Source organism: Hetaerina americana, unplaced genomic scaffold (genome assembly GCF_022747635.1).
Source record: "Hetaerina americana unplaced genomic scaffold, ioHetAmer1.1.p SCAF_11, whole genome shotgun sequence".
Classification (NCBI taxonomy): domain Eukaryota; kingdom Metazoa; phylum Arthropoda; class Insecta; order Odonata; family Calopterygidae; genus Hetaerina; species Hetaerina americana.
The window spans coordinates 31,661,864-31,675,998 of record NW_027286181.1 but is presented as its reverse complement, the minus strand read 5'-3'; the positions used below and the strand labels follow the sequence as shown (position 1 = coordinate 31,675,998).

General features: G+C 33.8%; 1 protein-coding gene across 1 annotated transcript; it reads right to left on the bottom strand.

Moving 5' to 3' along the window:
• Nucleotides 1-616: 616 nt before the first annotated feature.
• On the bottom strand, nucleotides 617-13,856 carry LOC139701005 (uncharacterized). Its single transcript, XM_071599562.1, has 6 exons — nucleotides 13,653-13,856; nucleotides 9,080-9,516; nucleotides 6,198-6,476; nucleotides 4,896-5,085; nucleotides 4,651-4,763; nucleotides 617-3,130 (listed from the first exon to the last, which is right to left on the bottom strand). Exons 1-6 carry the CDS (start codon nucleotides 13,759-13,761, stop codon nucleotides 2,669-2,671), a joined length of 1,590 nt encoding a protein of 529 aa, XP_071455663.1. The 5' UTR covers nucleotides 13,762-13,856; the 3' UTR covers nucleotides 617-2,668.
• Between the last annotated feature and the right edge of the window lie 279 nt (nucleotides 13,857-14,135).

Here is a 14,135-nt window from a genome sequence, read left to right as displayed (position 1 = left end):
GTGTGTTTCTCTCACAAAATACTTGTCCTTCTCTAATAATTGAATTTTTCCTAAAATTCTACATGAAATGTTTTCAAAATGCAGAAATTCATCTATTTTATTTTTACTAAATCTCAGCATGCTATTAATTTTTTTTAAATATAAAAAAATGTGCTGCCTTGTAACTTGGCCATATTTGTAACAAACCTTTAATGGTAAGATCTTTTCATTTTCACAATTTTTAATTTAAAACTAACCCATTTGTGTTGGTTGAAAGAAGCTGGTGACACACCATGCTTTGAGGATTTATCTTCATATTGAAAATAGTGTCAACGAATGGATTCCTAATAGATGCAATGATTTCAGCTCCAAAATATTATGTAAACTTATTATTCCAAGTTATTAATGAACCCTAATATGTACTTCTTAAATTAAATCAAGGATTTAGGATATTTGAACTCAGCAACATTGAGTTATTGGCCACCATAATATATACTATAACGCTTATTTGTGAGTTTGTTATATTTGAGTCATTGATGCTATCTAACCAGTACCTTTTACAAAGTAACCAGGCATTACCAAGGGCATGCACATGAAAAATATGTAAAAGCAATATTTTTTCAAAATTGGGTTACATTTGTTTATTCAAAATTTGGGTCCTTAAGGATTGATACATTTGAACACTGGGCCATTTGTACATCTGGTGTTATGGTTTTGTGGAAGCATTATACATTCATTCACTTTAAATTTTACAACATACTTTATAGCTTATTTTAAAACAATATTCATTTATGATAATTTCACAACACATTTTAAATTTCATAACATCTTTTAGTTGTATGTCTTTTATATTCAAAGGTGTAATTTGTTTCTCAACCAGTTATAGTAATATATGATTACCTTAAAATATCCTTTGATAAAGAATAACAAAGAAAATTGAGCTGGCAATGATAGTATCAATAATTACACTTTTTCTTTCTGTAACTCATTTTCAGCATTGTTTCTCTTTGTTGTATAGTATTCATAAATATAATTTGATGAAGACAATATTGTAGATAAAGACTTTTCAGTTAGTATATTATATATAACGTCCATTTGCACTGAAGAAGTGTTCTCAATTTTACTTAACCTTCTTCAAGTGCTCAAAAATCAGTCTTAAAACACTGACTATGGCATAGTAGTTCATAAGTTTTTGACTAACTCCATTTTAATGAGCTACCTCACATGGCTAGAGACCATCATGGATTCAATGATTTTGAACTATTTAATTTTTTTCTGTACCAGATAGTTTGGTCAGGTTGTCCAATTTCTCTAATTAATTGAATTCATAAAACTCCATATGCGGTAGTTAAACTTAATTGCTATTAATGCCACCTAACTAATCTTAAATTTTTCATAAGTATATAACAATATTAGATATATTTTTTTAAACATGTAAGCTTTAAATTTACATGGAAAGCATTGTATATTGTTTGAACTAAGTTTTGAGAGGACGGTTGAGAAGTTAAATTAAGTGACATAATAAAAATCTTTGAATATTTTCTCAGTGTTTGTCAAGGACTGCATAGTTAAATCTGAGAATTTTGTAAATGAAGCATTTTTGCATGTTTAAGGCACTCCTTTAGGATACCTTTTTTGGCACATGGACTCATCACAAATCCTGTCATTCAGAATTTCTTCACTTGGTTTGCATTCAGAAACAAATGTAGCTAGTTTTTCAACATCAAATTTCCTTTTGCATCTCAAGTTAGTACAACCACCAAACATTTATATTGACTGCAATGAACTTCAAATAAATGTAAAAAACAATTGGACTTCTCTAACTATTTTTATGTTAGGCATATAGGAATATTTTGTTTGTTTTGATTAGTTTGGTCCCCAAAAATAGCCATTCTCCTAACTTGTCCCTTGAAATCAGAATATTGGATATGGTGATTTGACTGATAACATATAATATTTTTTGGCTATTCACAAGCAATTCTTATATTTCCCTTATGAAAGGCACAGTATATCAATTTCATAAACCATGACCATGGTCATGCATTGAACCAATCCATAAGGATTCTATCTATCCGCAACATTTCAGATTTTCATTAGTTTTTCACAATGAGTATGTATACAAAATAGATTTCATGACCATGGGATTGGTCCAGGGTATTTTTGATGCATAATATTCTTACTTGGCTGTTTTAGGCCAACCATAGTGTATGTATACCCATGACTAGAATATGCATGCAGAAAGTAGCTGCTTAATGTATAATTTTTAGTTTTGCATACTTCATCCTGACATTTTGATTTGCATTCAAAACTGTGCATGGAAGACCAAATAATTCAAAATATAATTGAGATTATCATAAAATAGGCTCTTAACCTGCCTAGGGCTCACAAGCATTTTGTGAGTACGAACAACACCAATATACTTTCTTCGTCAATTCTTTTTCCTTATGTTGATATATCTCTTTTCAATGTAATATACTAAAGTAAATGCATAAACTATCATCTGAAATCATTAATATATTGTTCAGATCCATCTGAACTTACAAATATGCTGTATCAATCCATAAATAAAAACCATCAAAAAAACAATGCACAGGCATGTAGGTTACCTGTGGAAAAACCACCATAAATGATAAGGGCGTTGAAAAACTGGGCTATTAATCAAAAGTATGAACTGCAGCTATCTACTCGCTTAATGCCTGATGGGTAAGTCACGCTGACATTCCCACATGGGACGGAGTTGCTGGTGATGCTGGTAGGTGCAGTGCATTGCACCAATTGTGCCGTGGGGAAGTCTTTGCTGGGAAGCATTACTTGGTTGGGACTCGTAGGCCACTGCACTTTGATGGTTGATGGGGAAGAGCTGGTGGTGGGATGATGAGTTGGGCATTTGGGAAGGGATTAAGGTACCATGGGTATGGGCTGGTAATGCCAATGAAACTCTCACCTGACTCAGAAAGCCTTCATTGGCAAAACGCCCAATCTCTGTGGAGCCAAACGCTTGCTGAAATGCAGGTAAAGGTAAGGAGTCTGGGTTCCTTTGCTCTAAGTCTTCGAGGTTGGAACTGCTGGCATTGGCTGTTGAGGATATCATAACCGATGGCAAAGTTTCGGATATCTCTATCTCATTTGGATTCTCTTTGGTATCTTCAACCTGTAAATTTTGGTTTCAGTATTAAAAACTGGATTCATGTGCACTCAATATTGGCTATTGGTTATCATGGTCATAAACAATTTAAACTAAGTGTGAGGGCCAAGTTGGTCAATCCTTGCTTTTCTAAGCAAGGAGTTACTATAAGTAACTTGCATCTTAAAGAGAATTTCGGATCAGTTTTGAGTGCTTGATTGATATTCTAATGTGTTCATTGATATGTACTTACAACTTTCAGAAGGCTGTCATATTATGAGCTTAATATCACAATGAGTCTATCAGTTTTATCATTTTTGATGCCTGCATGTAATAATTATAAACAAATGGCCAGTATTTGCCCAAACACTTATTTTTGGATGCGAAACATCCTGGGAAACTGGGAATTTTTATGTATTTCCACAACGGGCACCTTGCATATATTTTTTAAGATCTTTAAGACACTGTTAATGTTTGGTCTGATCAGATTATAAATAGCATCAATGGAAACCCGATGTACACATTTACAGCATATAGCTTTGTACCAAGGTTACTTGGCAAATGAAACTATCAATCTATGAGGGGAACAAACACCAAATAATTTCAATTAGTCCTTGATTACATACTAATTGGTGATTTCACTTCTTTGCATGATGAGAAATCACAATTACATTAATGAGAGTTAAAAGAAGAATTTGAGAATAGCTGTGTAATTTTTGGATTATTTCTCTTTTGTTAAGATTTATTCATTCTTTTTTCATTGGTTATCTTTCTAGGCTCAAACCTTCCTAATAGTTAGTGATAATTATTGTAGCAGTCATGTATGGTAAAATTGTTTGAGTGTTGGTTTGCAAGGTTTAAATGCAGGACAATCTAGATACCAGTGAGATGTTTGAATTGAACTTTTAAAATAAAAAAGTGTAGCTATGAAAAAGTCTAAAAGTGAAACAACTTTTAGTAAATTAAAAACCTAAGTAATGGCATTTACTACCATGACTGTATATTCGTGAGATAGCTGTTGGGGAATTAAATTTTGCTTATTTAGGGTTAAAAATTAAAAACTTGATATTTATATGTAACATTAATATTTCTATTAATTTATTAAAATCCTAGTGTAGTGTATGTTTATGTGAAATTTATTCATAACCAAATATGAAGTGATAGTTAATAATGGGTATTCATTCTATCTAGTGTAGTAAAGCAATTTCCTAAGAATTAAAGAGTGAGAGGATTAATGTTTTGATTAAAACATGTAATGACGCAGAGATTGTTAATTGTATACCCACATACTGTTATAATGTTGGTCAGTTGATCGTAATTTTTCATAATATACCGGTAAATGTTCTCGTCCATTAAATCTTTTCTATGCATTGTAATTTATCATGCTCTTACCTCATATCCTTCTTTGTCTTATTTAAATTGAAACATTCTGATCAAAAACTTTAGAACGCTTTTGATCCCAGTCACCTCCATATCACTTTTTTTAAATTTCAGGTGCAAACATACGTAATTTCTTCGAATGAGTGGTGAAAATTTGATTTTCTTACCTCAACTTTCGTCTGTGCTATAAACTTTGCCTGAGGAGCAGAGGGTGGACATATGACGTACTGTTGTACTTGAGAATATTCCTCTCCTTGACTGCCGACATCACCTGGAGAAACTGCAATAAAATGGGTATGAAAGTTATGCATTTAATTTTCATGTCTTCCCTTAAAGTCTGTGGACATTTTGCTTTTAATTTATTCGGTCATTATTTTATTAGAGGTGGGGAAATGTAAAGTTTTAATTTCACCTTGTAGAGGGTTAGATGATTCTTGTCCTACTAAACATTGGGATGGAAATAACTGCTGGTGATCTCCTGTCATCTTCAACTCATGATTTTCATTATGCATATGATGATGTGGCGTTTGCTGCAAGGCCTGCTGCTCATGTTGCTGGCTCCAGTTGTTCATTCCTCCATTTTGGACTTTGATTTCATCTGCCTTTAAAGTAATACAAGTAAAAAAAATACTGCCAATGAAAATATATCAGCTATGTGGGTATGTACATAACTCACAAAAATGATGACAGCATTGATGAAAATAGTGAGTTTTTTTGTAGATTTGTAGAATGTGTTTGGTGTAATCCCTAAGGAGAGGTAGTTAAGGATGGGAAGAGGAGATTAGTTTTCCCATTTATACTTACAATTAAATAATTAATATTTTATATTAGTTCCATGAAGTGTTGCTTGTAAGCATAGAAAAAGTAAAATAGAACAGGTTGAATTCAAGACACATGACACCACTGCATAAAACAAAGATGAATTTTTCTGTGGCCAGGATAAGAAGTCATATGTTGAATGTAGTATATTATCAAGTATTAAATAAGTTGACTATAAATCGGTGCGAAATTTTGCTTTGTGCTCTCAGCAAACAATACAATGTGGCACAATTCTTTCTGCCTTTTCCATCAATGCATATTTGTATGAATATCTGATTATAATTAGGCAATATTATATTTTGGCAAAGGAAATAATAGGAAAAACCCAAACATTAATTCCCAAAAAAAATGAAATCTTTTCCACTGATTTGAGGCCACTGAAATGTTTCTTTCCTTAACCCTTATGTGCACCACTAGGTATTCATCATTGAAAAAGAGCTCTAACCCTTATTGATGAAAGGAAATGTAGGAAGTTCTATGAGGAAATTATTTATGATCAGTTTTTCTTAAAAATAAATTAATCCCAATAAGGTGATGAGTTTTTGAAAAAGGATTATTTTTAAGTTGCACTTGTGAAATTTCCGTTGAAAATCAGAGAAAGAAAAGAGAGATGCTAAGTTTCAATGTCATGCAAATTTGACATATTTTTAGCCTAATAAGGCATTACTGGTAAAGAGACATGAAGTCCCGATCTCACATTCATTCTTACACTTAGTAGAAAGTGGCAAAACATTTTGACAAATAGACAACTGTGAATTACTGTTTGATTTTTTTTAAAATTTCAATTTGGCTTGTAAAAATGTATATATGTTGTTTTCACAAGGTGACAGATAGTGATTGTTCCAATATTATGTGTTGTGTTTTATATATCCCTTCCAAAAAAATATCTTCTTACCTGTACATAAGGGTACCAGTGCTGACGGCCATCGGCATCTGTATAGACTGTAAATTCTTGTCCATTGGGTATTGTGACGTGTGGACCCATTCCTGTTCTTTCATCAGAGCTAGACCTATTACTGAAGCCATCACTGCACCCACTTCCTGTGACTTCTACTACTCTAGAAGTAGGGTATGGCACTGTTTCCATCTCCATAAAATTTCCATAAACTCCATCCAAAAGGCCCTGTTCCACTTGCTGTCTAATGGAAGCCTTTGTTTTTTCATAATGCTGCTCCTAGGAAGAATCCTTAATTTTACTGAACATGATAATCATCGTTAGTTTTAGGTTCTCTGATGAATTGAGTCACTCTTGAGGAACAGTAGAACCTCAGTTGATTGGGCTATAATATGAGAATCTGAGTATTCCAGGGAAATGATGCAAACCATTATGAAGTTAATGAAAAAAAGTTCTATATTCAACTCTGAAAATATTATTTTATAATCACGTTGAGATCATCTGCCGATTCAATATATTTAACATTCAGAACTTTTTTCATTTTTTTGTTCACAGCATATTATTTGTGAAAACTGCAGCTTATGCTAATTTGCTTTCTATGTTTTTTCATGATAAAAATCAGAAATATTCATTGCCAGTAAATGACAAAATTATCAATCTATAAAAATTATATTTTTGAAGCAAAATTTATTCTGTATTGAAACAAATTTTTTAACTAGGGTACATTTTTTAGCCAATGGCAGAAAATCTTGTATTGGAGGGACTTTCTTTTCTACAGCTACACATTCCAATGTTATTAAGTTTTCTAGTGGTTGAGGTAGGTTGTTAATGGACCCAAGTGTTAAGCCCTGCCTTCTAGACTTCTAAGCTCCATGCCTTACTATGATACTGCACTTCTAAGGCCTACCGAACTAAATACCATAGCACCTTGCATAACAATAAATGATTATCAATATCTTGAGGGCATTTTGCCATTATTATGGATTTTGGAAGTTATTATTTCCAACTTACATTTATTCTTGAAGGAAGAATCAAAAAGACTATTCATTTCCACAGGAAAGAATTTATTCATGCATTACAATGGATTTCCACAAAGTATCGAATTATTTCCTCGGCTATCTCTCAAATTACATTCATTCAAGATAATGTCCATTAAATGATAATTAAAATTTTTAAACAATCCCATCCTTATTTAATATGCTAGTTTTAAGTATCAATACAAGTTTTTCTTTTACTTTTTTTCTATACTTCCATGTATTTAGAGTAAAAACTACCGCAAGAAAATAATTGCATAAAAATTAACTGCAATTCAATCAAAATTTATATCTGTGAATAAGTATTTGTAAGAAGTATTGATTGATGAAACCTATGGTTTAGTCTCTGAGAGAGATAATGTTAAATCTATTGAAATGGATGGGTGTGTGTCTTCCAGAAACTGAGATGTGCATTGGTGGTGAGAAAGAAGCTTTAGAGAAACTCAGTTTTCATCTGTTTTGTTCCTTTCAATTGTTTCTGAGTCATTTAGTCATGAGATATCTAAAATTTTTGTGGTGAATCAAAAAACAAGGTTGATTGTGTGTCAATACTTGACGAAAATCAATGGCAGAATCCTGTATATGGTCTCCCGAAACATGGTATGGTTCTATGTACCTTATTCTTCATACTTGTGAGAAAATCAAGAGTACTTCACTATGTAAAGGTGAATTAGATCATCCAGATTAATTAATAACAATAGATGTTGATAGATTTAAATATGTACTCAAATCTCCAAGTAAGCTATTATGAAGCCACAATTAATCTTCCACACAAATTTGAAGATGGGCATTTGTTAAGACTTAAATGACAATTTTCATTCATGAACATTTCAGATGTAATTACCACTATATGAATAAGCGATGGTGTCCTAACACTGCCAGCCATAGCTCACACTATATAATTTAGATTTAGATGCATAGCTATCTAGTTGTGTTTGAATTCAATTTGGCTGATTGGGCGATGCATATAAGAATTCTTGATGACTAAAGAAGATTATATATAGATAATGATGATAGTAACATCAATATTATAAATATTTAACTTATGAAAGCAGTTAACTATATTCATATTTTGTTTCATATTTGAATCCTAAGAAATTAAGTATGTGAAAGAAATGATATTTTCACTATGGAACTGCAACGTACATTTGGCGTTATATGCGATTCTTCTGAAGAAATTTCGAAGTTAAATTAATAATATCAGTGGGAGCCACTTGGCACATGATATTGGTTAAAGTGAAGCTCATTTTGATCCATTCCTACACCTTCATTTCTTGACGTATATTTATTTCCTTTTAACCAAACCAAACCAACCAACCAAAAGGCTAAACCTATCCCAAAACTCTATCATGGCATTCTATTAAAACACCAGAGAGGCTGTGCATTGATAAATAATTAGTTACGTAATACTTTAAATCCTTATTAGCGTATTCACTAAGTGAGCTCACTAGTTGAGTCCATTATTTTTTCATAGTACAAAATACATATTTGTTCAGTTTCAGAATAATGTAAATTCTTACCAAGGTAATTTAGTGTGGCAAAATCAAATAAGTATGAAATTCAGTTAGAACAAAATTCGGCTAACACAAAATGTTTGGGATGGTCTCCTAAATATTATATAGATTGATATCCAATGTTACCCTAAACCACAGCAGTCCACCTGAAAGTTGATTTAATCAGTCAAAATAGAGCCTACATCATACTAACCAAAATATTAGTAATGCCACCAGTTTATACCCCTATTCCAACTCTGGTTTACTAAAATGAATTGATATCAGAAGCTGAGAACTCATAAGGTTACAATGCCACCAATTGATAAGTTTCTTAATTATGAGTCGGAGTACTTACTTGTGAATGAACAAATTCTTGCTGGTGGGGATGATGAATTCCATGTCTCTGCTCCATTCCAACCATCCACTGTTGGCCACATGTTTCATTGCAAACCCCTTGGCTAACTTGCTGAACGTGTATTTGATTTGGCTTTTGTTGGAGAATATGAGGAGGAATACGAAGGTGTGAAATCTTGTGATTCTGTTGAACATTGGAAGATTGTGTTTGCCTTGGCAAAGAATTCAGTCTTGCTCTGCTGATTATGTCATTCCTTCCACCCATTTGCATCACATACTGTTGTCGACTTTGTGCTTGGTGATGGTGGTGCTGCTGATTTTGATGTTGCTGCTGTTGCTGATGTTGTCTCTGGTGCTGATGGTGCACTGCTCTTGCTCGACTTGCCTGATCACGCATTGCTTTGCGGATCCTAGCTTCCTTCGGGTTGTAAACATAATCTGCAATTCAACACAGTTTTATCAGGTTGTAGAGGAAAATATTTCTGATTTTTCTGAAATTTTGTGTTATACAGCAGAATCATGCACAAGCACACAGAAATATAGGCTTAAATGAACTGTCCTATGCTTTTAGAAGATAGAAAAATTAGTGAGAGAAGTGGTGAATGCAACCTCAAGGAACTTGGAACCTTTGGTTTGTTCAGATCAATAAAATTTGTGATTCATTTCTTTGCAAATATAAAGGTATAGCTCTCACCACCCTTTAAATTATTTGAATTGTGATAGGTTTCTATGTTTACAAGGAAGGTCTTCATCAAGTAAGGAGAAGAAGCAATTAAATAGGCAGTATTGATTAGGCATTGATAGGAACCCTGACTGTACCTATACTTTATGCAAATATATGGTGTGTTTAATAGTGAACCAATAAAATGGCTCTCAGATTTGTAGACAATCAATGATATACAGAAAAATTATAGGGCTGTAGCAGGATAGTCTAATTACTTTGAACCCCTTGAAAATATGTTGCATAACTATAAAGCTGTGTGTATTTCATTCTCTTCATTTTATTCACATGCTATAAAAATTAATATACTATATATGTCTCCAAATCTCAAAATCTGCTGATAGTTTGCATCCAAGGTAGATGTTAGGAGTGAAAAGAATGATAATCCTTTTACTTATGAATACTCACTAGATCTATTAAAATACTTCTGATTATTTTATTAAATAATATATGCCGGATATAATCCATTTCTAGAAGATCTTTTTGCTAAAGTTAATCTCCTAAAATTTCTATTTTCGCTCCATAAATTTTGCTGAAAGTTAACCTGTGGATACGTCAAGAAATGAAGCTATGGGTATTGGTCTAGGAAATGACAGTAAGAATTTTCGCCGTCCAGGGTGACCTCTGAATTTGGAACCTTTCCCGTCCCTCCCCTGAGAATTTCACTCTATCCAGGGTAGTTTACCCCAGCTTACCAACGACTGCAGTAGACCAAAAGTGTCACCCCTGAAAAAGTGCTACCTGAAGCATGCTTCTGTCCTAGCTAGTGCACTCAAGATACCATTAGTTTCAGGGGTTGAATGTTAGGAGCTACTTAAGATTTACCTCACATTACCTACTCCTTAATAAGTAAAAGGGATTAATAATAATATTATTATTATTTGTTCCAACAAATAATAATGTTATTATTATTATAAATAATAATAACATTATTATTTGTTCATTGACCATTTAAGGTAGGTTTTGGATGGACATAAACTTAACCCCCCTACATTTCTAAGCCTCACCTAACTAGACGCAACCATACATACAACATTACAATAAACCCTTGTTTAATGCCAATAACTTCCTTCCTCCCTTCATTTCATCCAGCATGCCTGTCCATTCATCGCTTGTCTAATGTCCTACCCTCTTTAGAGTCTCCAACATTCTTGCCCTAATCAAAATGCTCTTCATCCACCTTTCCTGCTATCTCTGGACTTCTCTCAAAGACCCTCTCGTCTTCCTCACCACACCTGGTGCTTCCTTGTTTGTTTTCCTCTCTGTCCATTTCACCTTTCTTATCCTTCACCTCACCCAAATGTTGAAAGCCTCCAAACCACGGCTATCATCTTGCAGCAGTGACTCAAGTTTACACACAGTGCAAAAACTTGCTCCATATCAAAGTTTTCACTAAATTATGACGTATTACGATATAAATGATGAATGATTATTTTTATTGAAAGACGACTACAGTTCAACTTGCATTTCAAAGAACCAAAATTGAGCAAAACACATTGGTTCAAAATTCAGAAATATCTAGAGTTTTTGAACTTATAAATAATGAATAAATGGTTGCAGGTTATGCATTTTAAAATTTTCAAAAAAAAAAAATATCAATATAAAGTCTGTGTAAATGTCTCAATGTTTAATGATCCAAGTTATAAGACCCTTGCTAATCAGAAAATGGGTGATATTCATAATCTGATGTTTTTCTTCCAAACTCATGAGATGTCCACAATGACAGAAAAATGCTTATTTCATTGTTTCCACAGCAAATCAAGGATTTAAAAAAATTTTCTGTCTGACTTTTATGATAGTTATATATTAAAACAGTCATGCTGTCTGTCATCTGAAGTATTTGTAAAATGCATGCTATTACTCGACTTGCTGGGAGAATGAAAATATAATTTTTCTGTTAAAAATGTATTTTATTTATAAATTTTTCAGTCCACTGCTATCTCCTCAAGTTTTTACTTTAGTTTTCTGCTTGAAAATATGTGGCAATTTAATTTTAATGATATAATTTTCTTTTAACTCAAGCAAAAGAAGTAAGACAGTTTTCTATATTTAAAACAGTTTATTGGCAACACATATCCTATGGTTATATTTTATCATTCACGTAAATAAGAGCAATGTTTTTTGATGATCCTGAAAAATTATGAAAATTCTCCATCTTTTCCCTGGTCAAGAGATTTCCCTGGTATTCTCCACTATTTAGGTTTACCCATATGTAGCCTCTAAGAAAATCAAAATGAGGCACTAAGGTGTTTTATTTGAATGATTCTGGGTTAGGTTTCTCAATAGCTTGTCACGCCCATCCTTCTCCCCACTGGAGAATGGACCCTATTTGTTGCCTATGCTTCATAAAAAACTGTAAAAGTTTCACAACTCATCATTTTCATATATTTCCAAAAGAGTTATAACATCATTCGAAGTTCATTGAAGTCCAGCCATGACTTTCACTCAATGATGGTACTTTGGAAAATAATAACATTTTAGTCTTAGTTTTTAATGTTCCTGGGTATGTGCATTTGTGTATGAAAAAAGTTTGTAAATGTTACGGCATGGGACGTTCAAAAATAGAAAGGTTGTATTCATTCCTACAGCTTTCCTGCAATATTGAAATTTTATTTATGTTCTAAGGCATTCTACTGGGTGAATATTCTTTGTATGTAACCCACAACCTATTTGACATTCAAAACTTTCCCTTTTTATATTTTTAATGAAAGTAAATGGAATAAATTTCGAAGAGGAACATATATATATATATATATATATATATATATATATATATATATATATATATATATATATATATATATATATATATATTGGTGGTAATAAAGGGCAAGGCTTTGGCAAAGCTTTGGAAGAAAAATGTCTTTGTGATCTTAAAATACCTATCCATGCCAAGCTTTGCATATGTACTTCCTAACCAAAATTAGGGTGATGATAAAAAAAAAACCTCAGGGCATTGTAACATTCAAATATTACTTGTGCTACCCCTTGATAAAGAATTAGTTACATAATAATCTCGTAATAATAACATCAGTTCATCTAAGTTCATTAGTTACCTACACAACTAAGTGCATACTGCTTTAAAATATCATTTAAGTTATATATTTTGTAGCTATTAGAGATAAGGTATTTTTCAGGGATTTGGCTTTGAAAATCAATAGATCAAAAACATAGTTCCATCTAAATCTTTCATATTTCCTCAGCTCGTGAAAGTTATAATTAGCTAGTTCAGGGAATGGTGTCAGTATGTCTTGATGAATCCTTTGTCCTAATAATGTTCAAAATGTCATGTAAAAGAGTAGTATTTCTCATATCTATTCTGCGGACGTTAATCAATATGGTTCAGAAAATAGGTAAAATTTGGTAGCATTTGGAATTTAAAAAATCTTTTTGAGAGTGATTGCACTTGTCAATCTTCATTATTTAAATTTAAATGCATTGCGATAACCTCTAAAATGAGTTTATTTCCTAATCGCTTTCATAATTCAACCATCGCATATTCTTACCGAATTAAACTACTAAAAAAACATAGTTCTAGCTATTTATCGTGAGCTCTATTATGAGTAGAAAAAAGTCACGCAAAGGTTTCGATTCAAATGATCATAGTTTAGCGTAGTTTGGATTGAAATAATTAGTTTTAGAGTAATTATCTGACTGTGGCAGGTAAAACCATCTAGAATATAGCATAATATGTGTTAGTCAAACTTTGCGGGTGCTCCTACAAGTTAACGCGGAAACGATTCCCTCCGTGACTCGCACTGTTCGTGAACCGGAGCGCGCCAAATCTAATTCCCGCACGGGTGCGATCGGCCCCTGCTCGAACCGTCGCCGAGGCGGACTGAAAAGTTCGTACCTGGGACGAAAGGAACTTGATTAGCCGGCAGGTAGTCCCTCAAGTAGGGCCGGGGGTAGACCGGAGGCTGTGGCTGCCAGTAACAGTCGCAGCAGTTCATGATTATCATGTCTTGGGCGACGGAAGGAGTCGATGAGCCGGCCGCTGGATCTGCGCCTCGCGATCAGTCCTCACGTGCCTCGATCCCGCGGCCACCCTCGTAGAGGGACGATCACCCTGCTTCCTTCCCCCCCTTGGTCTCCCCTCCTTCGACTAGCGAAGGAGAAGAGCCCCCGATCCCCCCCCGAAAGAGACGCGGGGTGGACGGATCAAAAAACCACGCCGCCCCCTATTGCTTTAGCCCGTGGCTCCCGCCTCACCCATCTCCGCAAAGCCCTCGTCGCTTGTTATGCTGGGCCCCGTATGAAGCCCGTCGATCTCCCGGCCCCCCCTCTCGGCTCCTCCCTCACCCCGCCCTGACCCCTCTCCTTCGCCCTCCTCCCG

What these genes read in the sequence shown, in the direction of transcription:
- LOC139701005 (XM_071599562.1), bottom strand. Translation starts at nt 13,761, where the DNA reads ATGATAATCATGAACTGCTGCGACTGTTACTGGCAGCCACAGCCTCCG. An exon ending in AAGAATTTGTTCATTCACAA is followed by an intron (nt 6,477 to 9,079) that starts GTAAGTACTCCG and finishes GATTCTTCCTAG; the next exon opens with GAGCAGCATTATGAAAAAAC. An exon ending in TAGCACAGACGAAAGTTGAG is followed by an intron (nt 3,131 to 4,650) that starts GTAAGAAAATCA and finishes CAAAATTTACAG; the next exon opens with GTTGAAGATACCAAAGAGAA.